Here is a 22,586-nt window from a genome sequence, read left to right on the forward strand (position 1 = left end):
GTATTTTTCGCAAAGGTTCTGTCTGGGTATAGGAATGTGGAATGAATGAATGATTGACAGGACGGGGTTCGAAATAAACTATTCGAGCTTAAACAACTAAGTTTACACCCTAATGTACTGTTTGCTTAAAGTTGACGCCTGCTAATCTTCTCCCATTTTTCCTCACTATTCACCGTACAATGTACACGCACTAGCTGCTAAAAAGGAATCTTATGAGATTAAAAACGTCTCGAGACATGGAAGTGTCATACAGTTTCGGTTGAAAAGTTTGTTCTTCATTCCAGGTAATCAATGTGCATGAAAGTGATATTACTTGACTAGAGAAGTTGTTCAGAGCACGGGAGGCACAGCGAGAAAAAGTTCAAGTTGTTGAATGACATTGTGGGAAGTAGGAGACTACGCTGTCTTTCCCATGGGGCTTCTATGAGTGGATAAACTGGCTCCGGACTTCCCCCTATGGCACGATAATGATATCCGATCAATTGACAACCGAACCGGAACATACCGTCCTATCTGCGCTTTGCTCAAACAGCGATATTGGCTCAACGACAGATTAGGCGTCTGATCATGACACCCTTCTTAGTAAACTCCTGATTTTAGGTCTGTCTAGCTGCTTTTCCACGAAACAGTCAAGCCTGTTCCCTTAGCTGCAAGGTTTCTAAGAAGCCACGCATCATCCTTTTTGTTGCTCTATTCACATCATTTCAACTTCTGACTGACTACTTGCATGAAGGCTCTCCCTCTATGCTAAGACGGACTGGTCCGAGAGTTAATTCAATATTCCTGTGGACAAGGAAATACCATAGAAGCTTCTATCCCCACCATGTTGGCTACCAAGATCCCGTTCAAACTGAGATCCAACCTGACATATGTTATCTCTGGAGGGTTTCAAAGTTGCGTCTGGCCACCGCGTGGCGAATGACTGCTCGAGAAGCTCGCAACTTGATTCTACTTTGGTCCATTCAAGAGTTTTCTACGAAGGGGTTGCTTGTCCATGATTCTCCGTGCACTTTATAAACCCTTTATCTGTAAAGCTGACTTTGCAAAGACACCGCAGATTTGTCTCCAGTTGAAGGTCGTGTGGAAGGCTCTATGGTCACTGGGACCCGTTATCCAGCGAGATGAGCAACAAGTCCTGGCGCATGACTGTCGAATGCAAAGCCTTGGATCAAGGAACTTGGCGACGGAGATTCCTAAAGACGTCGATTATTCTGCCATGTTATCTTCTGCCAGTAATGTCATTGGTCTTACTGACCAGTCCAACTATACTGCGGGGGTACTCGTATATGGATGTAACGTCTTGCGCTATCAGATCGCACACTGTCAAGCAGTATCTTTAAATCCCGGGTCTATGGTGGCCGATGGTGTACTCGTTAAAACTGTCAGATTTCTGGACAAGTTGCTCCCTCACGCCAGTCACTCGTAGGCGGTTCGGTAGTCTTAATCATTATTGCGAATATAACCGACAAAAGTTGAGCCCCAATAATGTCCAAGTAGTATTCGGCATATCCGGTGGTGGTGGTGGTGGTCGTGGTCGTCGCCACTCGCCAAATATTTTGATTGAAAAGCCCCCTATCAGCCAACTCGAGTTTAACAACATATCCGGTGACTCAGGGATACAAGGGTCCAGCCATGTGTATTTCAAGCAGTTATTCCTCAGATCAGCCTCCCCGCAGGAAAGAAGAGTGATTGTCGCTAGGGTATTGGTTGCAAGAATAGTCCACTCGTGTCACTAGCTCCCCGAGACGCAGAGATGGAAATCCACGTACCACTTCATACCTACCGCGTTGACTCGCTTCTCGCGGTAGAGCTACTACTAAATAATTCGATCGCCAAGGAGTTCGTGGCGGAGCTGGCAGTGCTAGAAGTGAGACTTTAGCCATACTAGACGTCTTAGCTGCTACGAGGAGTCGGCCCAAACATCCGTTGTAGAGTTGAACTTAAATATATAAAGCTATATATGCGCATTGCAGGTCTTTTCATGATAGGTGATGATAAGATTTGCGAGTGAGCACTCCTTGAATATATTCTTTTAGAGGAGATATAGGCAGAAGACATGCTCATGGACATGTATCCAGACGGACCAGTACAATTACTTAGCAAACTAAGCGCAAAGCGCAAATCAACACAACACTATCAATGGACTACTCATTAAATCCAACAACAGCACAAAAGTAATACCGACACCCTACCATCAAAAGCTGACCGAGAGAGAAGACACGGCCCTAGAAGAAAATGACACACTCCTTACAAGCATTTACTATTATTTACTATAGTAAGAGTAAACTAAAATTCAACACAGTGTGTTGACCCTAACACTATTACCAGTAGGGAAATAAATACTGGCTATCAGTTCTAAGATTGTTTCTGTGCGTGGCATTTAGACGTGCATACTAGTATGCATGAACATGCATGCAGCATGCATGCAGTACGTTCTCATGCTACCTATGTAGAAGATTTATTGGTTGAATTGAGTTTCGGGATGATCACTGGCAGTACTAGTAGTAATACTAGTAGGGAGATTACATATTCTGCCTCTCTGGTGTCCTATCTGGGGATTGGTTAATTGAGAGTACCTAGCTAGATTGTTGAAAAGTATTGGAGGGAACATATGTGCTATTTAATCCGCTACGTCCCGCAACCATTCATTGTTTTTCTGCCTCTAGGGTTCATTAGTGGTAATGTGGGTCATCGTCTCTGTTGAAGTTTGAAATTATGTCCGAGTTGAAGTAGGCTATTTTTTATGGTCCTATCTTCATCTTAAGCCTTCGTTGTATGGGAACTAGACCCCTGGTCTGCCGTTGTGTATCAGAAGTCCTATATAGCGGGACACATGCCGATTCCCCTGTTCCGAACTAGAAGTCCTGGATTACATCGCTCTGACAGCTTCTTGATCGTGATATGAGTTGTCACATGGGCTAAAATTACGGCCACAATGGCGATACAGTCAAATACTATGCCATATCTGGGATGGATATAAATGATGAAGTCACATTCCCTTAGGGACTAACATGAAAAAGCAAATGCCACACATAACCTCAGGTCAATCATTGATTAGGCGATCAGCTTCTTGATGCCGGCCTCGAGGCCTGGGGGGTTGGCGCCAACGACATCAGACACCTTCTGGCCATCTTTGTACAAGATGAAAGTAGGCATGGCGCGGACACCAAGCTCGGCAGCGACTGTGGAGAGTTGGTCGACATCGATCTTGTAGAACTTGGCAGTAGGGTAGGTCACGCTGAATTCCTCGACCTTAGGGCTAATGGCCTTGCAAGGACCGCACCACTCGGCGAAGCAGTCGACAACGACAGGGCCCGCGTTGGGGCTGAGGACCTTCTCGTCGAATTCTGCCTTACTGTACGAACAGTGAGTGACATAAGTAACCGAGGGTGACGTAGGAAGAGAGGCAGAGGGGTGTGGGAAACAATTGTTGTTTGGTGTTCGTGCAAGAGAGTGGAGCCTTACCTCGTGATCAGCTGAACGTTGCCGCTAGCCATGGTGGATGAAGGTGTGAATCGAACGATGGGGGTAGAGGAAAAAGCTCGTCGAGTGAGATTGAAGTGTGTGCCGACGGACGGGCGAAGGGAGATAGTAGATGCGATTGCTCTGGAAGAGATCCTAACAGGAGAAAGGGAGGAAAGACGAGCGGTGGATGATTTAAAACTAAAGAAGATATTAATTAGCTCCAGATGAGGGGCTGATAGAGGGGCACAAAACGAGAATTTAAATCCCGAAATGACGTTGTCGGTTGGCCTGAGGTTGCACGGGATGAATAATCATCACAGTCCCCCTGTCCGCACCGAATCCTCTCGGCCACCATGGAAAGGACGCGGGTCATGGATGAGATTCTATGGATGGATAAAATTGCTTACCAAGTCACTCGCGAGACTCGCAGGAGACTATTAAATTGATTGGTCAAGCTAGGAGAATACATATTTGGTTACAAATGCGTGGCAATGAAATGGTTTGGTTGGTCAGTACTGAGTAGTAGGATGGGAGGATTCAACGGGCGGATGAGTGAGAAGATGCTTCTGGTTCTCCCGCTTCTGCAGGGGAAACATGCTTAAAGCGGCGGCCCGGAATGGCGTGCTCCCCGTCGCTTATCAATCAGGAATGGTCTGGATCGGCATTCATTTTAGTGCCTTAGGCATTCATTTAGTAGTACTCCGGGCTAGAAGAAAACACTGCAACCATACGAAAATACTAGAACAATATTAGTACGGAGTATACCATGTGCGGTTCTATAATTTCCTTGGAACAGTCCTACCTAGTACATTTATCTTTCAGTCGCCTGTTCCCAGCTACAGCTTAGCTACAACGGTTTTTTCTTAAAGAGTAGCATAATTCCTCAGTCTACGAGAATTAGAAATCTTCTTAACCAGAAATATTATCTTTTTTTTTCTTTCATTGTTGCGATACACTAGACCCTCATGCACCATCAATTAATAACTAGTATAATTTGGGAGGGGGGATCATAAAGGGTATAGCAATATCGAAAGAAAAAGCAAGTCACGCATGCAACGACTTGCATGTTGGCATCAATATGTGCATTGAATCGAAGAATGGGATTGTTTCAAGTCTATCGGGAGGATATAGTTCAGAAGAAAATGAATCAAATAGAGCCATTAACTTTGCAAACTCATTCAAACTTCAGCTGATGTGGGGGTATCAACAAACACAAGAACTAGCAACGCCCGCGAGCAAAAACGACGAGTCGGCACGGGGAAGACATCGAAGAACGAAGTGAACTTGTGGCTACGTCAAGTGCCACATGAAACACGTGCAAAACAAACAGCACCAAGGAGAGACAAAGGAAAGTTTCAAAGAAGTGACTGGGGTATATACGAAAGAGGCTGGTTAAATACTCTTAGGACGAAAGAACGCCAAGGAGAAAATCAAAGGATGGTGAATGAATATCACATCACCAAGGTCAAGCTCGGTAATAAGGCCCCAGTCAAGTTTGGCCATGGGCTAACTGCCCGATGCAGTGGCAATATCCTAATGGCCATGGCGGCCGTCATAGTCATCGTTGGTCTCAAAATAAAATTCAGCTGGATGTTCTTCGATAGGACTGAACTCCTCTTCCATAGATATTGCACACATAGATTGGACATTATTGAGCAGACCCTCGTTCGACTTAGGCCTGACTGCCGGGTTGACAAGCACAGGACGCTTTGCAATCTCATCATGCCAGGTCTCCTCAGTCGGCTCTGGTGCATTAACCATTTCAAAGTCGTCTTGCTCATTATGTACGTGGCTGGCTCTGGTGGTCTCATCGTGGTTGGTACTAAACTTGACAAGTTGTTCGTTACTCGTGATCTCCTCCTCCTTAGGTGGCTCTTCACGTTCTTCGTCCAATCTGTTTCTTGAGGAGCTAAGGCTTGGTCGGGCTGGGGTGCTCGTCCTCTGAGAGATGCGACGAAGGAATTGGCCTGACATCCAAGACCCTTCTGAATCTATTGACGCCAGCGATTGAGATAGAGGAATGTTATCGGCGTCCCCTTCCATGCTATCGCCCGTCCAAGAATAATGACGGTTTCCACGAGCATCCTGAGGTTCCGAATCAGACCCGGGAATTGGATACCGCGTTTTCTCATGCAATTCGAATTTCTCAGTTTCCATTTCAGACTGCTCAAAGGGTTCCTCAGGAATGTCGGGCGATTGTAGCCGTGAGTCAGGGGGCGATAAGGGCTCGTCACCGAAATGTTCCCTGAATTTAGATTGGGAACGTTTCACTGAACCGGAATGTAAGAAAGTTTTTGGGGGGACATATGGAGGAGGTCCTGAGGACTGTGTCGGAACCTTGAAGAAAGATTCATGCGATGTGTTCGACGAGAATTCTGAACCACGGTCTTGGAAACGTTCGCGATAGCGCCGCTTGAGGCGTGAGCTACCACGTCTAAATAAGGAGGTAATTGTGTTCACACGCCCACTACTATGATCGGATAGCCGTCGCTCCGAGTCAATAGTTCTGGACACATCCGAGGTAGATTCCCTGCCAAGATTGTATGCCTGCGAGGACGTCGGACTGTAAACCTCGCGTCTTGTCGGTGAATGAGATGGCGATAGAGTGCTACGTGACATACCCATCTCCTGCGATGGAGCGAAGCTGCGCCGCATACCCAGCCTCCGCTCCCGGATGGAGCTATCATCAATGTTACCAATAACATGAACGCTCTCGAATGATTGACGGTCACTCCGTTCGGTGCCTTTAGAAAGACCCCGCAACCATGAACCAGTTGAAAGCCCGGGAGTATTGTGTCTTGTCTCGTTTAATTCAGATGCGTCTTCAGCGATGCACTCTCTAGCTTCAGTAGGGTAATCGGCACTCAACCGGCCTCGCTGAGTTCCAGCCATGTCCTGCGATTCACCTTGGTGGTCGTGAGAACCACTAGCGATTTCTTCCTCCAACCTTTGGCGCTCAGCCTCGCGCTGCAGTTTGCGCTGTAGTTTTTCATACTCTTCGGCTTTCTTCCTTTCCCTTCGTCGGCGATCTCTTTCTAGCAGCTCCCTCAACGCACCTGCATCAAGGTCGTCGGCCAAGTCGTCAACTCTTTTCTTCGAGTGGAGATTATCCTCTGAAACGGAAATAGCCGTGGCCGTTTCTCTCCGAGTTGACGCTTCGGATGGTTTTAGACTTCTTGCTGTGGGAACACGAGGAGCCTCCACATAGCGGATAACAGGACGGGGAGTCCAGGCAGCGAAGCCGTTAACTTTAAACGTGCATGATTCTGAGTAATCAGATAGCGAGGATGCAGAGTCGCGAAGCGGGAGGCTGACGTCAGAAAAGTGTCGGTCTGAACGACGACTCTGGGCTCTAGGCCCTCTACGGGTATAGGCAGATCCTTGTTCACAAGGCAAGGTAGTGGAACGACGAGGTATATCAATGGGAGATGAGGACATTAGACGAATTTCTCGCTCCCTGGCGATCTCGTAGGCTTTTCGCTTGCTTAGCTTTTTCTTCAAAACCGCGGGCCCAGTTTCAGAACGGTTTTGTCTCCGCAAAGACGCATTTCGGGACAATGAGGGCTGGTCTTGACCGACGGTAGTGCGAGACATATAACCATCTGGAGTCAGACCAGTTCGGGCTGACGAGCCCCGTGCACCTTTCACCCGCTCGCTATGTGACGTAGGTGGAGGGTATGGAGTCGGCTGTGAAGAGAGAGGCGGTGCATCTTGAACAGGACCCGAGAGATCGTCAGCAGGCTGTAAGTGTCTGTTTTTTTGACGTTTAGATTTCTTGCGGGAAGGTTTCCTCCTCAATTTGGCATCGTCGAGGCTAAGGCGAGGTTCTTGTGGCAGATGGACATCAGCCGCAGCAACTGTATCCAACTGGACAGTATGCCGCTTATTCTTCCGACCAAACGGCCATATCGCCATGGCGCCTGGTCATATGTTCTTTCGTCCAGCGTAAGAATTAGACGTGGACGCAACTATTTTCGGATGAAGATTCGGACCGGATGACTGAGCTCATGAGGAATGATGGGACTGGGAATCACACGCGACCACCAGACAATCTAGACTGTGGCTCGAAGTAAGCAACCGAAATAAATAGAACAGACGGTTAATCCGGCGGCAGTTGAATTGTTGAATCAAGGTTAAACTTCTTTGTCCTCTTTCTTTTCTAATAAGCGTCACTGGAAAAAGATAACCCGAGACAACTCGAAGCGATAGACAAAAAAAAGTATAAGATGAAAGAGTTGAAAAGACCCCCCGGTTGTTGGTATGGACTGGGGGGTGTAAAAGGAAAACTATTGGTTTAGAACGAACGGGTAGAAAAAAACGTAAGTACTGAGCGAGTGCTATTTGTCCAGGTGAAAGTTAAGACCCTCCGGAGCCACACGCCACAAGGAGTGGCAAAAAGATAGCTTCCACCGATTACAATCAAGTATTAAAACGAACGAACGGGATTGAAGCGAAAGATGACGAAGAAGATGAAAGTGAGGACAAGGGAGGAAAGGAAGGAGGAAAGGGAGAAACAAGAAGAAAAAGTGAGCCCAAAAGACCAAAACCCCAATACCCAAAAGAGTCAAGTCAGTGAGCGAGGGACTGCCAGAGTGACTGCGAGGGCCGAGACAAACAAACCGCCCTTTTTCTGGGTCACTTTACCCAGGGGAGCAGGCCTGCTGGTTACACCGCGAGCGCCCCCGGCCCCGGCCGTCACAAGAGGGACCACTTGAACCAGAGGATCTTCCTTCCCCTCTCCCAGAAAAGAAAAATAAGAAATTATATATATAAAATCAAATTAAATAAAATCCATATTTCTTTTCCGTCTATTGTTTTACCTTATTATCTCGAAAATTACAGGTCAGTCCGAACCGTTGATTGTCTGCTGATCATATTGTCTACATCTCCTTTTTCAAAGTTTTGTTTTCTCTTAAACTCTGATAGTTATTACCGAAACGGCTTTTCTAATCTCAAATGGAAGCCTTACTAATAAGTAGGAGACTTCCTCAATATTCAGTCAGAGCAAAGAAAACAGAAACAGGCAGGGAAAGAATCCAACGGAGGTTGATCATGAAAATTTTCTTCACATGTGGGGAACCAAACCCACTAGGCCAGACTGCCAGATTGAAGCCCAATCCCATTGTTACTACTGATTAGGGAGAGACATCATTGGAATTGAATGCCTAGGTACCTTTTAGTACCTGCTTTAGGGACCACTTAGGCATGGATTAGTTAGTATTCAATAGGTCCCGTCCAAGCGGTGCTCCACTCTCCATACTTAGAAACAGATAGTACAATACCGCCCCGTACAATAATTACCCAGGACTCCGGCGGTACTGCGGGTGTTTGGCTACGTCCGATACTGTTGTCAGTGGTAACAGATGCCTAGAATCATTATTTTCAATAGTTCATCTGCTTCAAGTTGGAAATACGAGCGTGATGCCGTTATGGATTTTTCGGAACGACTCATGGGAATCAGATCAATAATATCTGCAATATCCTTATATTACTAGGAAGGCCCAGAGCTCAAGCATTCATCATTTCTCAAAGCCGGTACTCTACTGAAGGATAAGATATTCACCAAGTATCAGCCTAGCTCTCTACGTTTCCCCAACTACTTGCGCATTAGTGCAGTTGGTATCCTCAACAGGATGCAACAGGTATATGTACTGTGAGTGAGAGGAAGCGGTACATTAGAGTCTTTTGAGACAGGGCTAACACAGCTCTGATGTCAAGGGAGTAAATCACAACATCAATACCTGTTTACGTGTTCCCGAGGCCTTACCGTGGCTATCTCACTTTTAAAGGCCTAGTGGGCTCTTTTCTTCATAGATTCGTTGCCGAAACTCTCTACTATGAGTTCCAAGGTCCGATACGTTTAAGCATACCATACAGGGCTGTGCTTGTCATCCAAGACATCATGATCACACGGTATCTACACAGTACAAAAAATTTTATATCGGACTGACAATTCCAATACTCTCTATAGTACGTACATACCAAGACTTATATTCCGTACATCTACATACATTACACATTACACTTTGGATCAGTGGATCCCAGAGAGGAACGGGAAAAATATTATGAAAGACCGTTGGGTATACTAGGTATATTAAAATGACGACGAACAATGGAGTGGAATGCTCCGGTGGAGAGGTTTTAAAGCATAACGTCGCACTAAGACTTGGGTGCTAGTTTCGCTTATCCAACGGGGGACAGGATAGGCAGTGACACCGGTCCTGACGGGAAATTCAACAAAGCCTACCAAGAAGAGGAACACTTTTAGGAGGTATTCCTTTATATTAGAACGGCTCAACTTTTCCATCGATGTCAGCTTCAATTAACTGAGCTGTAACCAAGTCTCCTCCCCAGGCGCTCTTGGGGTGCTTACCGAAGAGAAAAAGTCAGGTACCGTGGTACGTTTATGACAGCCACTGACAGGCCCAGGCGCAGGGGCCATGCCGTGCAAAATCCATGGATGTAACGGTCGAGCCTCCATTTTTAGGTAACTTCCCAGAGTGTGGGGCTTTGTTTTTCCTACTAAACTCTTAGGTTCCAAACTTCATCTTCAGACCTTCAGATTTCAGTGTTCCGTCTGTCGATCACTTCAGGCCTTCCTTCCAAGAATGTGCCAGTCGGTGCAGGTCTGGACGTTCCTAGTCGCAGATGTGGATATGGAACCCATTTCCAATCATTATTATTCGGAACAATCTGCCAGAGTGCAATGCGTGAATTATTCCGGAATAATTTCTCTCATTTTCATTAGACAGTACGTATCCACCCAATTTATTATGCCTTGCAGATTGGGTCCTCGCGATTAACTACTGGGCATGGACAAGGGAGAAAACATCGATAATTGGAAGATGCAATCTCAGTGTCATACAAGTACCGAACTCAGGGCCATGAGACTTCTTACCCGAGTCGCAAACCGGGGCCGCTCGAAAGAATGTGGTCCCCCTCTGGTTGTGCCGATATAATGGCTCTGCCCTATCATTGGTATCTCGATCGCAGCGCAATGACTCAGGTCCCCAGAAGGCTACGTACCCCAACACAGATGTCCGCTTTTTCCCACATGCTTGCTTACCGATGACTGCGAATTAACAACCAAGACACCCTCTCTCAGACACTCTTCAGTTAATTCTATCGAATATCTTACAAGGCACTGCTTCCTCAGGTAATATTAGCTATCTTGCCTGTCGACAAAGCTAGGGTATACTTCCGTACTTGTGAATCGACCATCTTCCGAAATCAGTGGATCATTTGTTCCTGCATCTCATTAATTAAAGACTCGGCCAGATCTCAATCTAGCAGGGGAACCGAGAGGAAGACATTCCAGCTGACTAAAGCAAACTGAATAACGAGCAAGCCACAAATTCAGCCTTGCATGGACGTCAATACTAAACAATCAATTGACTTCTGTTTACGGGTAAGGGAAATTACAGGGAAGCCCTCCTCAGGCATCTACCGAAGCTTCAAGATGCTGGTGCTATCTAGGCGGGTGTTATGGCCAACAGTCTCTCTCTGGACCTGCAACGCAGGTAAGCGTAACGATTGAAAGTAGTCCGAAGCCCTTCGTCGATCAAGTCGAGATTGAAGTAATAGATTGTGATCTTGTTATCAACGTTGTTGATTGGCGGTGTAATTTCTTTTTAATCACGATGATGGGTTCGACGCTGGCATGACACTTTTATTACTGTAAGAAACATTACAACACTCTCATCCTCAGGTATTCGGCTTCTAGACTCCGCTTATCTAAAAACTTCTAAAAGATCAATCCTCCATTGGAGCCCACTGTCCTTAGCACAAATCTTTACCGTAGTCTCGATGAATCCTCATACGACTAAGCTACGGGTAATAGGAGCAAGAGTATCCTAAACGGTCAGGCTATACCGCAATACGTTTGTCTTTTGTGTCACACTGCATGCATAATGATAACTTTACCTGTCACAAACTATATACCGGGGAAGCTAAGAATGTATTGATCGATACCTTTTGCCATTGTCACAATACCAGCCAACGGTGCAGGTCTCAGTATCTCGCCTTGACAACTAACACCGAGAAGATCAGAATAACTGGGTTCTATTTGAAAGGTTTCTGATATTAGTTCTGTCCACTCGCAGTCGCCGTTACGCTAAATCGTCTTGCATGGGCTTAAAAGTTTACTTGCTAGTGTTGTAGGGAACCACGTTGACCCTGTGTTGGCAGTTGGGCTACATAAGAAGCAAAGTACCTCCAATGAGCTGTTTGGCTAGTTTGGAAGGCATCTGATTGCCCAACACAACCTTTTCTTTTTATCTCCCCTTGCTGTCTTCTTCATATTCAGTCTTGCTTTGTTCTGCTTCCCTCCCCCTCCTTCTTAGATAGTATCTTGGCTCTTTTACCATTTCTGTTCATTGTTCGCTATCGTACACGTCATATCCCGGCTCTAGCATTGCTCCAAGACTCCGACCACCTTCAGGATGGATTCGATTCGAAATATGCTTAGCTCCGATGAGAAACCTCGCTATCGCCCGTCCAATGCCGCGCTAAACCATGGACGGGCGGAATGCCTGCTATACAGATGCCAAGCAATAACTGGCATTCAACCCAACAGCTTAGTGAAACCGACAACAGCCGACTACTGAACTGTTCCCCTCCAATCGAGGTTTCAGCGGACCCATCACAGGTCTCACATAGGCAAAGAAACTGACAGATGGCAGTTCTTGATAAGAGTCGAAGACAGGGCCCATCAGTAAATCCCACCATTGAATATCCAAACAGTTGGCAAGCCCGATATATCCGCACGTGGCCAGATTTGGAATGGACAGCTCGAATTCTTCCTTTGTCTGAGACACACATACACGAACGCCCTCTTTCTTTCTCCCCCTCTACTAGGTACTCCGGGCGGGTAAATCCCTCATTATCCAGAGACAATGGGTGGTGCTAGAATAGGGAAAAGGCGGGTAGAAAAAAAAAAAAAAAAGAAAAACTGCGATGGAGACAATTTTATCAACGACCATTTAATTGGTAAATCGTTTTCGGAGTCTATTCGGCTCCCGTTCCAGAACGCGATACCGACGGCTCACGTGGCGACTCAGGAATCCTCTAAGTGACCAGGAATCACGGGGTTTGTCGCTTTCGGGGGCATGGTGTGACTGTGATCCCTGCTCCTTCTGAATTTTAGGATAGTAGTTGTTTTGCTCTGCGGGTGCCAGTGATTCTGCGCCCATTATCCCATCAGAGATCCTCGAGACTGGCCGGCGACAAAGATATGGCTCTGGATGAGACTTATCTTTTCTTCCTGTAAGTGATGGAGTTTATGTTTGGCAAGCCACTAGGTGGGAGATGTGGTTTCTCGAAGTGAGCGAGGGCTTAGTCTATAGGCTTGGTTTGATTGCAGACTGGGGTTGTAGGAAAGATTGCATTAATCGATGGATACGGGGCGCGGATAAGGCGGAGTTGCTGATTGCACGGATTTTCTTTATGATGGATGGATCATAAGTAATTTGAGATAGCGGCCCGAGTTGATGCAAAGTAACTGGACTAACAGCCAAAATAGACATATAATGTGAAGTGTTGGCAGTTAGTAGTGTGTACCTAACGCCTTTGGTTTATTGTATTTTTTTGCTCTCTCTCCTTCTACACGGTGTCCTCAACAGCCCGACATTGTACCGAACTCTGTAAGTCTTACCCGACTGGAATGCGTACCAATAGAACATCCCAACCATGGGCCCGCCAGCGGCACAGAAACCACGGGACCGTCGGAGGGGCAGTGGGAACAAGCCAGGGCCCGTCCAATCATCTATTTGACTGTGGGCTCTAGCGAAATTCCCGTGGAAAGCACGTGTCTTTCCCCACAGGCAAGACTCATAACTGAGGCCTAACTCTGGAGTAAAAAACGGGCTTTGACCATTTGTGTTTTGATAGACATAATAACTTCTAGAATTAAGACCATCCATCTCCTGCAAAAAGTCAGCGATTAACTTTTCCAACGGCTGTCGCTGTTAGAGCAGAAATTGCAAGGGTCGTGATTGGCATGACTAAGATTATCCTTCGTCTTTATAAATCATATGCAACCTGGTCAATTATTGAACAGTCCCTTGAATGAAATCTCCGGGCCCCTCGGATGAGAGAAAGGAAAGAGTACCAGCAGAGATTCTGTGTCCCCAGAGCCATCGCCCAACCAGAGGTACATTGGGTTGCATAACCGTGACATAACGGGAAATGGAGTTCCTATTGGAACTTTTTCCGCTTTCTAGGGATTCCATGAAGGGACTAGAGGACTTTTCCTTTGTCTCACCGCATCCTCGACATCACACCGCCGAATGTCGAAGCCGATTCGTTCGATTTTGGGTCATAGTCAACTGAAATAAAATTCAAGATAATAAAAAGAATTGTAAAACAAGATCCTGTTGGCGAAATATTGGACTGATGTTATAGACATGTAATGGTCATGATCTAACCCCATCTATTGGCCTATGACTGAAGAATCAGCGGATCAGAGGTATCATTAAAATATACTCTTGTAGATCGGAAAATCCAGTTGATACATCGCCACATCATAGTCTCTGACTGCATGAATCTAAGTTCAATCAAAGGCCATCTAGCAACCTTATTGGCCCAGGAGAACCACAACCTCATGCTTGTCCCGAAGAAAAGTAGTAGTACTACTTTTGTTGTCCAGAAAAAAGAGAACCCCGCTTTCAGGTCATCCCCTCTCCCTCCGATTGTTACAGGGATCCGCGACAATGTAGACCAGAGAATGGCTGCCCTGACTACCTGATCAGGGACACTGGTTGACTAAAAAACCGAACACATGCCAATAATCTTCTTTCCCAGAGCACACATCAACTTAAAGGTCCGGATCCCACCCGTAAACGTCGTAGTTGCTGGACCTACAATCGTCGTATCTTCTGTTCATACTCGTCCATTGCTCGGGTGTGTGCGCATACCATCATCGTGACATAGTCGAGGTACTTCGAATTTAGCCAATAATTTAAAATACAGTACAAAAGACCATGGCATTTCTATGGCTATTCGTGGCCTTTGGCTACCTACTCCTCTACGCATTTGCCTTTCTACAGAGATTTGATATACAGGACATGTACCTGAAGCGCATCGCGAACTGAAGCCGGGACGGCGGAAAATGTCGATCAAGCAAACGAATGAAATTGACATGGAGAAGAAAAACGGGAGGCAAAAATGATGAGTCTTCGATCGAACTACTATGTCTACTTTGGGGTCCCCCACCCCCTAAAACGTCACTCGTTTGACATCGTATTTGAATATGATGCAAGTTTTAGATATCGATACGGGGTTGTCGATATCAGTCATTCGCTGTGCTCTCTTGCAATCAGAATTCGAACCGAGTCGAAGTCCGGTTACATTTATTCGAAGAGGACCCCTGACTATCACTACGATGATCGGGTAAAAGGCGGCTCGTCTCAAACGGATGGTTTGGGATATGTGTGACTGTCAGCTTATAAGGTCTTGGTGATGCTGAGACCGTTGTTGCAGGACATGGTTGTCTTATGACGTATGAATGGAATCAGGGGTGGTTCCTTTATGAGATATGATATATCCTGGATGGGATACGATATGTAACGCTGAGATGTGTGATGATTTATATTTCAGATTTACGCTTCTAGGGGCAAGCCCTAATGATTCGGGTATACAGCGCTATGGGAACTGGAGAAGGGTGAAAATGGGGGGGGGTGGATCATTTTTGAAATGGAATCCATTATCTCTCAAGTTCATTATTCTCTAATCAAGTCATGATGTTGCTCTTTTTTTGTGGGTCGTATAAAAGCCATGCTTCTATATGGCATAATAGTTTCCTTCCACCAGCACCTACGACTCGACTCGCCGTCCTTGCATCAATTTTTCCGAATTACTCATTCCAATACTCGGAGGGCATCCTTAAAAAATAAGACAGATCACATGTGCCCAGTCGTGTGACGAACGAGTTGTGGGAGCCTGGTTTCCACGCCTTGCCGCCAAGACAAATACTATTGAACAGCCACACATGTAGTCGGTGTGCTGCACGCCGAGTCAGTCTGAGCCGATCCACTGGGTGATAGCTCAGACCTGAGTCCCTTTCAGCTGGACTTCTTCAGCTCCGTTGAAACACACTGTTCCTTGCCGTGAAGCGGGGTACATCATTAAGCTCAAACGCCGAATCTGTAACCCAACTTGGCGACATCTATACCTCATAGTTCTCAAAGTTTTAGAACCAGATCTTAATCAACTCTTCGCTAACAGCACTTGGTGTTAGAACGCCACTGTCTGTGATCAAGGCGGATATGAGATGGGGCGGCGTGAAGTCCACCACATCCGAACTATGAGCTACCGACTGTGGCTTGTGCCCATCAGTAATATCTTCTTCAGTGTTGAAGTCAATCACACGTTGTTCAATGGGTAGATCATATTGCCCAAGCGGGTACAGTCGGACAAATTTGTGGCTTTCCGCCACGGCGTAGAAAGGCTTTGCCATAGCCTTGGCAAGAAGACCGATTTGGTAGGTTCCCATGCGAGACACAATGCCTCCATTTTCCACCACACCTTCTGCACCCACGATAACAATGTCCGCCTTTCCAAGGGAGTAGGCAACGGCTGATTCTGGGATTGTAGCCACAGGGACGCCCTTTGCGCGCAGTGCGCGCACTGTTTCCATACCCTCAGGCTCTGCGGAAGAGTCTTTAGCGGGAGAGAGGACATAAATGACACGGAAACGCACCGCAGAAGGCCCACCCTTCTCATCAGCGGCCTTCTGCAATAATGAAGCGACGACTCGGGATCCACCGTTTGTCAATACTGTACTGCCATCCCGAACGAAGCCCCTTCCAAACGCAGCAATCTTGTCCCGGCTTTCCTTAGCACGTCTGATGAACAACCGGCCGTTCGAGAGAAGATGAGCTCTGATAGCGTTGAAATCTCCAGCGGGCCCTAGTTGGCCTGGTCGCTGTAGCGTAGTAATCAAATACCGTTGGAAGAGATCGGTTCCAGCCGAGAGACCAATGGGATTAGGGATTGACTTTTTCAGGTGGGTGGTAGACTTTTCGAGTAAATCGAGGGTTTCCGATATCGTCGATGAAGGAGAGTGTGTGAGAAGTAATACCAAAGCTTCGATGGCAGCAATTGGCATTGTCAAGTCCGGATCCGAGCGCAGCAACTCATTGTAAGTTGCGACAATGCTAGCGACAGATTAGCCTATTGCGAGACTCAAGGGTTAGCAGTGCATGAAACTCACTCAAAGGGCTTAGCAGCTTCTGACGGTGCCGGCGTAGTGGACGCCATAATGACTGTTTGGAGAACACTTGGTGACTTGATAGTCTCTTCAAAAGCAATGGAACTCAATATGGCGAAGAGTCATCGAAACCTTGAAAGCGACGTGGGTAGTGTTTGTGCTGTTTGCATTGATGCCCCTCTCAGTTCGCGCTAGTCCTATTTGGTTGCCCTGCGAGGCCCTTGGCGGTAAACAATCATCATAACATAGACACAGCACATTGTCAACCCACCACCACGATCATTTTACCGTCCCGTGTCGTTTCCGTCAAACTCCAGTACAGAGTGAAGTCTGTCTGAGAAGATGGCTTATAATCACCGAATGAGCCAGCAATTTCGTGGCTCCCAACAGCATCACGGCAGAGGTCGCAAGAAGGAAGATGAGAACGATGCATTGATGCGCCTGGTTAGTATATGACTTAGCTTAAGCAGCCATCCACCCATAAATGCAACTATTTTTTAACAGTGACGATAGCCCGATAAGGAGATTGCAGGATGTATTAACGATATCGGTATACCTTTCACTGCCGCAGACCTTATCAAGCCGAACCCCCAACAAATCCAGATGGTATTCGAATGGTTCGCCGAGCTCCTCATGAACATCACCCATGAAGCAGTAGAGCCTGCAATGCGCGCAGCGGCGGATGATGTTGGCGGCGACTTTCCCGATATTGTTCCCACCGACACACGCAACCTCATGGGGTTCTTCGTCAGCTTAAGAAAGCTTATGATGGAGGTGGGTGAAGCCTTTGCCAGGATTGTCACTGTCTATTTATCCAGTGGCCACAGCTAATCTATCTCACAATATAGTGCGGGGTCAATGATTTTACTTTTACGGACCTAACAAAGCCTACGCACGATCGCTTGATCAAGATATTCTCTTATCTTATCAACTTTGTTCGATTTCGCGAGTCTCAAACGCCCGTCATTGATGAGCATTTCAACAAGTCAGAGAAAACCAAGGCACGGATTGATACTTTATATGCAGAAAACCAGGAGATGGAGCAACGCTTGGAAGAAATGCGGCGGAATCTACGGGCCAACGAAGCACAAGTAAAAGAGAAAGTCAGGAGAAACGACGAATTAAAAGCGCGACTACTTGAGTTGAGACGAAACCAGGAGCGGGTTGCTGAAACATTGGAACGAGTCAAGGCAGATAAAGCCAGACGGCAAACGCAGCTGGAGGAGAAGACGGAGAAAGTCGTGCGTACCCGACAAGAGGTTGAGAAGCTCCGGCCATATGCCATGGAAAGTCCGGTCAGTCTACAGGCCTCTTTGACTGAGCTGTCAGAGAATCTACTGCGTGAGAAGGCTCAAATCGATGCGATGGAGAAAAGGGCGAGAGCACTTCAAACTTCATCGGATACGTTCACTGTCGTCAGCAATGATGTCCAGGCTTGCGTCCGGCTTCTTGAAGACATATCTGTGGAGTTGCAGAAAGAGGAGGAGGAAGAATCACGAGCATCTCGGAACAAGGAAGCGATCTCAGAAAGAGGGAACAGCGTCAGAGAAGTAGAGCAGACTGAAAAGTTGCTACAGCGACAGCTAGCAAGATGGAATGAAAGGATTGAAACCCTGCGAAAGAACGCGCAAGAGAAGGCAGAGGCGGCACAGGCACGGATGGAGGAACTTCGGGAGGTTCAGAAACAGCTTCGTGAAGAGCGTGCGGAAAAGCAGCGTGATATGGAGAGAAGGAGGATTAGAATTGAGCAAACTGAGAAAAAGGTATGATCTCAACCCTTTCGTGGTTGTTCCGATGACTAACTCGCATCAGATGGTGGACCTCAAGGAAAACATCGAAAGTGAAATTCAAAGTGCCCATGATGAGTATTTGAGGCTGGAATCGCATATCAAACTTTACATTACTGAAATGGAAAAGTGTATATGAGTTACGGAGTCATGTTTTTATTTTTTAGGAGTTATATGGTCGGCTCTAGGATACCCGGTTGGTTGCGGTTTTACACTGGAAGAACGATAGAACATAATTCCATAACGCTATTTTGATCCATTTCTTGACCTCACTGATGCTACTATCTTTCATATATGCATGGTATCTGGGGCAGGGTGGTCTGATTCATTCAATTCGAACCATCGTTGGGCGACTCTGTTCACAGGCACACTGCGTCCAAGCCAAGCACGTTCCCCTCTTCGCACTGAACTGTTAAGCAATGGGACATTAGTGTACCACAACATCTCGCCGCGTTCATTGTTATTATGGTTTGCAGCATCTTGACATTCGCAAAGCACAAGATTCATTCCCTCCCTTGAGGCAGCCTCAACGGCGTTGGCAAAAGTCCTAGATAATCCCTGAGCAGAGAACTCCGAAGTTTGCATATGCAAAGCTACTAGGTCAAGAATGGCCATTAAAGGCTTCCGTGTCTTTTGTTCTTCAGTGATAGGTCCTTGCATGAGGTCGCCAGATAAAGGTAGCACAGAGAGATAAGCTCGAAGATTCTCTAATGTCGGGCAGTAGACTACCTTGATCCTGTTTGAATCTGACAGTAGTCCAATAGTTTTTGTCAGGATTGGATGACTCTCCGCAGTGTCGCTTGAATGGGCGCGTGTGATTGCAAGTAATTGCTTGAGAAAAGCATCCCGAGTCGAACAAATGATTAAAACTGTTCGGCTAGCGTCATGATCGAGGATGTATTGTATCAAGTCTGTCACCCAGTTGCCAAGATATATTTGGCGGGCTGATATCATGGTTGTAATGATTTTCCGAATGAAAGGCTAACCGTAGCTGATGGGCTGAAGAACGTCGTCATGGTTATAAAAAAAGACAAGCGATTTCATTCAAGCACCTTAAGCAAGGACATTGTTTAACAGTATTAATGGTGCGTCGCGCGATCCCGGCAAGTTGAATTGGGGAGGCTGCGGGGAGACGGGCAGCAGTTTATTTAATTAGTAGTTCCATTAGGTGCTACTTATCGTCACCTGCCCACTCTCCGCCGCAAACTCTCAACTCTTCCTACCCCCTTCTCTTCCTCAGGGACATTACACCCCCTCCAAACCAGATATTCAGTGTGTGCCCCAAAGAGGGCCTTGGGGTTAAGATGGAGACTATCTCCCGGATATCGTCGATGCTGGAAACAGGTAATCGAAATGCTGTTATCCTCCCATGATAAATCCCGCCGAATTGAGTAGCTGACTGTTTGTAGCTCGAGAGCTCACTCTTGAAGCAGCTCAGTCCGCAGCGATGACCAGAGGTTCCAGTACAGGCCTTACATCCCGCGACGTGACCACCTCACACATCAAAAAGTTACTCGATAGCCGTCATGATCGGGAAGTCCTGGATGGCATGCGCAGGGTGATAACGGTATGGAAGAGCTCCGGTTTGACTGACTCAGTGTTTTTGCTGACATTACCTTGCTGCTGTTAATTAGTTGATGTATCGCTCCGAGCCCTCTCTTCCTTTCTTCTCGGCAGTCGTTAAGAATGTCGCAAATACGAATATCGAGGTTAAGAAGCTTGTTTACATCTACCTGGTTCACCACGCCGAGGCCGAGCCCGATCTTGCGCTCCTGTCCATCAACACGATCCAGAAATCGCTTACGGATCAAAGCCCGCAGGTGCGGGCCATGGCACTCCGCACAATGTCTGGCATCAGAGTGCCAGTGATCAGCCAGATCGTTTCCCTTGCAATTAAGCGGGGTTGCGGCGACATGAGCCCGCATGTCCGCAAAGCAGCTGCGTTGGCCATTCCGAAGTGCTATCGCCTGGACCCAAACACTCTGCCACAGCTAATAGGCTACCTGTCTACGCTGCTAGGTGATACTCAGTATTTCGTCGCTGGGCCGGCTGTCTCCGCTTTCTTAGAAGTTTGTCCCGATAGGATCGATCTTATCCACAAACACTACCGCGGCTTGGTCAAGAAGCTTGTCGACATGGATGAATGGGGCCAGATCGCAACCCTGCGTCTTTTGACTATCTATGCCCGAAAGTGTTTTCCCCCCAAAACTGAGAAAGTTAAACAAGCGGTGTCAAAGGGCTTCTACGATGATGAAGAGGGGGATGACGAGGGTGGCCGGGAATACGAAGTTCCCATAGTGAATCCTGATCTTGAGCTTTTTCTGCGCTCCTGCAGGCTACTTTTACAGAATCGCAATTCCGCAGTCATTGTGAATGTCGTTCGTTGTTTCCTGTATCTCGCTCCGTCAGAGTACCTTGCTGCTGTTGTTGGTCCTTTGGTTGCTCTACTCCGAAGCCCTCAGGATGTGCAGCATATTGTGCTCTACAACATTGTTGCTGTTTGCTTACGTCATCCCGCGCCTTTCAGAAAATATGTATCTCACTTCCTCGTTCATGCCTCAGATCCACCTCATATCTGGCGTCTAAAACTCGAGGTTCTTACGATTCTTTTCCCTCATTGTGGTCTGCACTTGAAGGGCGTGATCCTTAGCGAGCTCGAACATTTCTCCCAGGGAACGGATCCCGAGCTGGTGCGCGAGAGCGTTCGCGCAATCGGACGCTGTGCACAAAGTGACCCTAGCACGGCTGGTCACTGTCTTCGCCTACTGCTCAACCAAATTATTAGCCTGGACGACAATCTAGTGTCGGAATCCTTGACTGTGATCAGACATCTAATCCAGCAAGACCCAGCTTCGCATGAACAAACGGTCATTGAGTTAGTGAAACACCTCGGATTGACGAATAACCCGGATGCTAGGGCGACTATTGTATGGTTAGTCGGAGAATATGCGGGTACAGAACCGGAGAGGAATTTTGCACCAGATGTTCTGCGAATCCTGGTACAAGACTTCGCTAATGAGGCAGAAGCCGTGAAACAACAGATTGTTCTCCTAGGGGCTAAGGTGTATCTACACCACCTTCTAAGGAACCCCCCCAAGGAGGAGCCTCCGGCAAGCCCCAAGGTTGAACATCAGTATAAGAATGAGTGGACCGATGATCAGGACGAGGGGGAAAATGAAGAAAACAACCTTGATGAACAGAAACCTGAGCGGGAGGAAGATAGAATTACTCTTCTTTGGAGATACCTTCTCCTCCTTGCTAGATATGACACTTCATATGATCTACGTGACCGTGCTCGACTATACAAATCCCTTCTTGCTTCGCCTTCTTCTACACAGCTTGCGAACTTGCTGCTCCTCGCACCGAAACCAGTACCGCATGCCCCTAGCCCATCTGAGGCACGAAAGGATCTTTTGATTGGCTCTTCTACCTTGATTGTTGGTCCGGACGCGGGCCCCCATGGTCTCGTAGGCTATCAAAGTCTCCCTGACTGGGTTGAGTTAGGAAAAGAACCTGATCCCAGCCTCCGGGAACCAGATGTCAAAGCTGAGCTTACAGAGAAAGCCCCTTCGACTGCGGGTGAACGACTTGATAGAGCCTTACGTGAGCACCAGAACACTGTTGCAGCTGCAAATAGACAACCGAACGGGCGCCTGCCAGCAGCGGCATCGGCGATGAAGAATAAGACTCTCGATCAATGGTTAGAGGACGATGAATCTGAAGAAGAAACAGACTCCGAGGAAGAGGTTACAGACTCCGAGGAGGAGACTGAAGAGGAGACTGACGAGGAAGAGGCAGAGACCGAAGAAGAGACGGATTCGGATGATGGTGAAGAAGCAAGACAACTCCTAACCCAGAGTGGTACGCATGTTCAGGGATCCTCGAGGGATGTTCTTTGATGATTTGGGAACATTTGGAACTACATGAACTAACCATAGATATACTATATATATAGAACATTGCTCATAAACTCAATGACATAAGCCCACAGAATCCTTCAAAGTTGCTCAACTTTTGAAGCAAACCAATAGTTACAAGAGAATGCCTGACAAAATGATTCAAGTACTTGTGAATAGTATAATGACTTTACAATCATTATTACTAAATTATTCACGGTTTAGTGACCG

At 46.9% G+C, this 22,586-nt stretch overlaps 6 protein-coding genes across 6 annotated transcripts; 2 read left to right on the forward strand and 4 right to left on the reverse strand.

Moving 5' to 3' along the window:
- Positions 1-2,810: 2,810 nt before the first annotated feature.
- BDV38DRAFT_186780 (thioredoxin family protein) lies at positions 2,811-4,170 on the reverse strand. The gene is made up of 4 exons (XM_032052183.1): positions 3,873-4,170; positions 3,591-3,663; positions 3,466-3,498; positions 2,811-3,355 (listed from the first exon to the last, which is right to left on the reverse strand). Exons 3-4 carry the CDS (start codon positions 3,495-3,497, stop codon positions 3,055-3,057), a joined length of 333 nt encoding a protein of 110 aa, XP_031909374.1. The 5' UTR covers position 3,498; positions 3,591-3,663; positions 3,873-4,170; the 3' UTR covers positions 2,811-3,054.
- A 702-nt stretch (positions 4,171-4,872) lies between these two features.
- BDV38DRAFT_186584 (uncharacterized protein) lies at positions 4,873-7,651 on the reverse strand. Its single transcript, XM_032052182.1, has one exon. The coding sequence runs from the start codon at positions 7,378-7,380 to the stop codon at positions 4,999-5,001; it is 2,382 nt and encodes a 793-aa protein (XP_031909375.1). The 5' UTR covers positions 7,381-7,651; the 3' UTR covers positions 4,873-4,998.
- A 7,422-nt stretch (positions 7,652-15,073) lies between these two features.
- On the reverse strand, positions 15,074-16,757 carry BDV38DRAFT_258533 (translation initiation factor eIF2B subunit alpha). Its single transcript, XM_032055739.1, has 2 exons — positions 16,676-16,757; positions 15,074-16,619 (listed from the first exon to the last, which is right to left on the reverse strand). The coding sequence occupies exons 1-2, from the start codon at positions 16,720-16,722 to the stop codon at positions 15,653-15,655; spliced, it is 1,014 nt and encodes a 337-aa protein (XP_031909376.1). The 5' UTR covers positions 16,723-16,757; the 3' UTR covers positions 15,074-15,652.
- A 35-nt stretch (positions 16,758-16,792) lies between these two features.
- Positions 16,793-18,673, forward strand: nuf2 (kinetochore-associated Ndc80 complex subunit NUF2). The gene is made up of 4 exons (XM_032052184.1): positions 16,793-17,116; positions 17,186-17,446; positions 17,521-18,435; positions 18,485-18,673. Exons 1-4 carry the CDS (start codon positions 17,015-17,017, stop codon positions 18,596-18,598), a joined length of 1,392 nt encoding a protein of 463 aa, XP_031909377.1. The 5' UTR covers positions 16,793-17,014; the 3' UTR covers positions 18,599-18,673.
- On the reverse strand, positions 18,674-19,585 carry BDV38DRAFT_186900 (uncharacterized protein). The gene has a single exon (XM_032052185.1). It carries the CDS (start codon positions 19,411-19,413, stop codon positions 18,748-18,750), a length of 666 nt encoding a protein of 221 aa, XP_031909378.1. The 5' UTR covers positions 19,414-19,585; the 3' UTR covers positions 18,674-18,747.
- Positions 19,586-19,592: 7 nt separating this feature from the next.
- Positions 19,593-22,517, forward strand: BDV38DRAFT_258537 (AP-3 complex subunit beta). Its single transcript, XM_032055740.1, has 3 exons — positions 19,593-19,803; positions 19,869-20,026; positions 20,094-22,517. Exons 1-3 carry the CDS (start codon positions 19,764-19,766, stop codon positions 22,356-22,358), a joined length of 2,463 nt encoding a protein of 820 aa, XP_031909379.1. The 5' UTR covers positions 19,593-19,763; the 3' UTR covers positions 22,359-22,517.
- Positions 22,518-22,586: the final 69 nt, after the last annotated feature.

The sequence above is a fragment of the Aspergillus pseudotamarii genome (genome assembly GCF_009193445.1).
Source record: "Aspergillus pseudotamarii strain CBS 117625 unplaced genomic scaffold BDV38scaffold_68, whole genome shotgun sequence".
Taxonomy (NCBI): domain Eukaryota; kingdom Fungi; phylum Ascomycota; class Eurotiomycetes; order Eurotiales; family Aspergillaceae; genus Aspergillus; species Aspergillus pseudotamarii.

Bases quoted from the DNA above. Each gene is read 5' to 3' on its own strand.
- BDV38DRAFT_186780 (XM_032052183.1), bottom strand. From the start codon at position 3,497: ATGGCTAGCGGCAACGTTCAGCTGATCACGAG. The intron at 3,356-3,465 runs GTAAGGCTCCAC...CTGTTCGTACAG, and splicing joins AACGTTCAGCTGATCACGAG to TAAGGCAGAATTCGACGAGA.
- BDV38DRAFT_186584 (XM_032052182.1), bottom strand. From the start codon at position 7,380: ATGGCGATATGGCCGTTTGGTCGGAAGAATAAGCGGCATACTGTCCAG.
- BDV38DRAFT_258533 (XM_032055739.1), bottom strand. From the start codon at position 16,722: ATGGCGTCCACTACGCCGGCACCGTCAGAAGCTGCTAAGCCCTTTGA. The intron at 16,620-16,675 runs GTGAGTTTCATG...ATCTGTCGCTAG, and splicing joins GAAGCTGCTAAGCCCTTTGA to CATTGTCGCAACTTACAATG.
- nuf2 (XM_032052184.1), top strand. From the start codon at position 17,015: ATGGCTTATAATCACCGAATGAGCCAGCAATTTCGTGGCTCCCAACAG. The intron at 17,447-17,520 runs GTGGGTGAAGCC...CTCACAATATAG, and splicing joins TAAGAAAGCTTATGATGGAG to TGCGGGGTCAATGATTTTAC. The intron at 18,436-18,484 runs GTATGATCTCAA...AACTCGCATCAG, and splicing joins TTGAGCAAACTGAGAAAAAG to ATGGTGGACCTCAAGGAAAA.
- BDV38DRAFT_186900 (XM_032052185.1), bottom strand. From the start codon at position 19,413: ATGATATCAGCCCGCCAAATATATCTTGGCAACTGGGTGACAGACTTG.
- BDV38DRAFT_258537 (XM_032055740.1), top strand. From the start codon at position 19,764: ATGGAGACTATCTCCCGGATATCGTCGATGCTGGAAACAG. The intron at 19,804-19,868 runs GTAATCGAAATG...GACTGTTTGTAG, and splicing joins ATCGTCGATGCTGGAAACAG to CTCGAGAGCTCACTCTTGAA. The intron at 20,027-20,093 runs GTATGGAAGAGC...GCTGTTAATTAG, and splicing joins GCATGCGCAGGGTGATAACG to TTGATGTATCGCTCCGAGCC.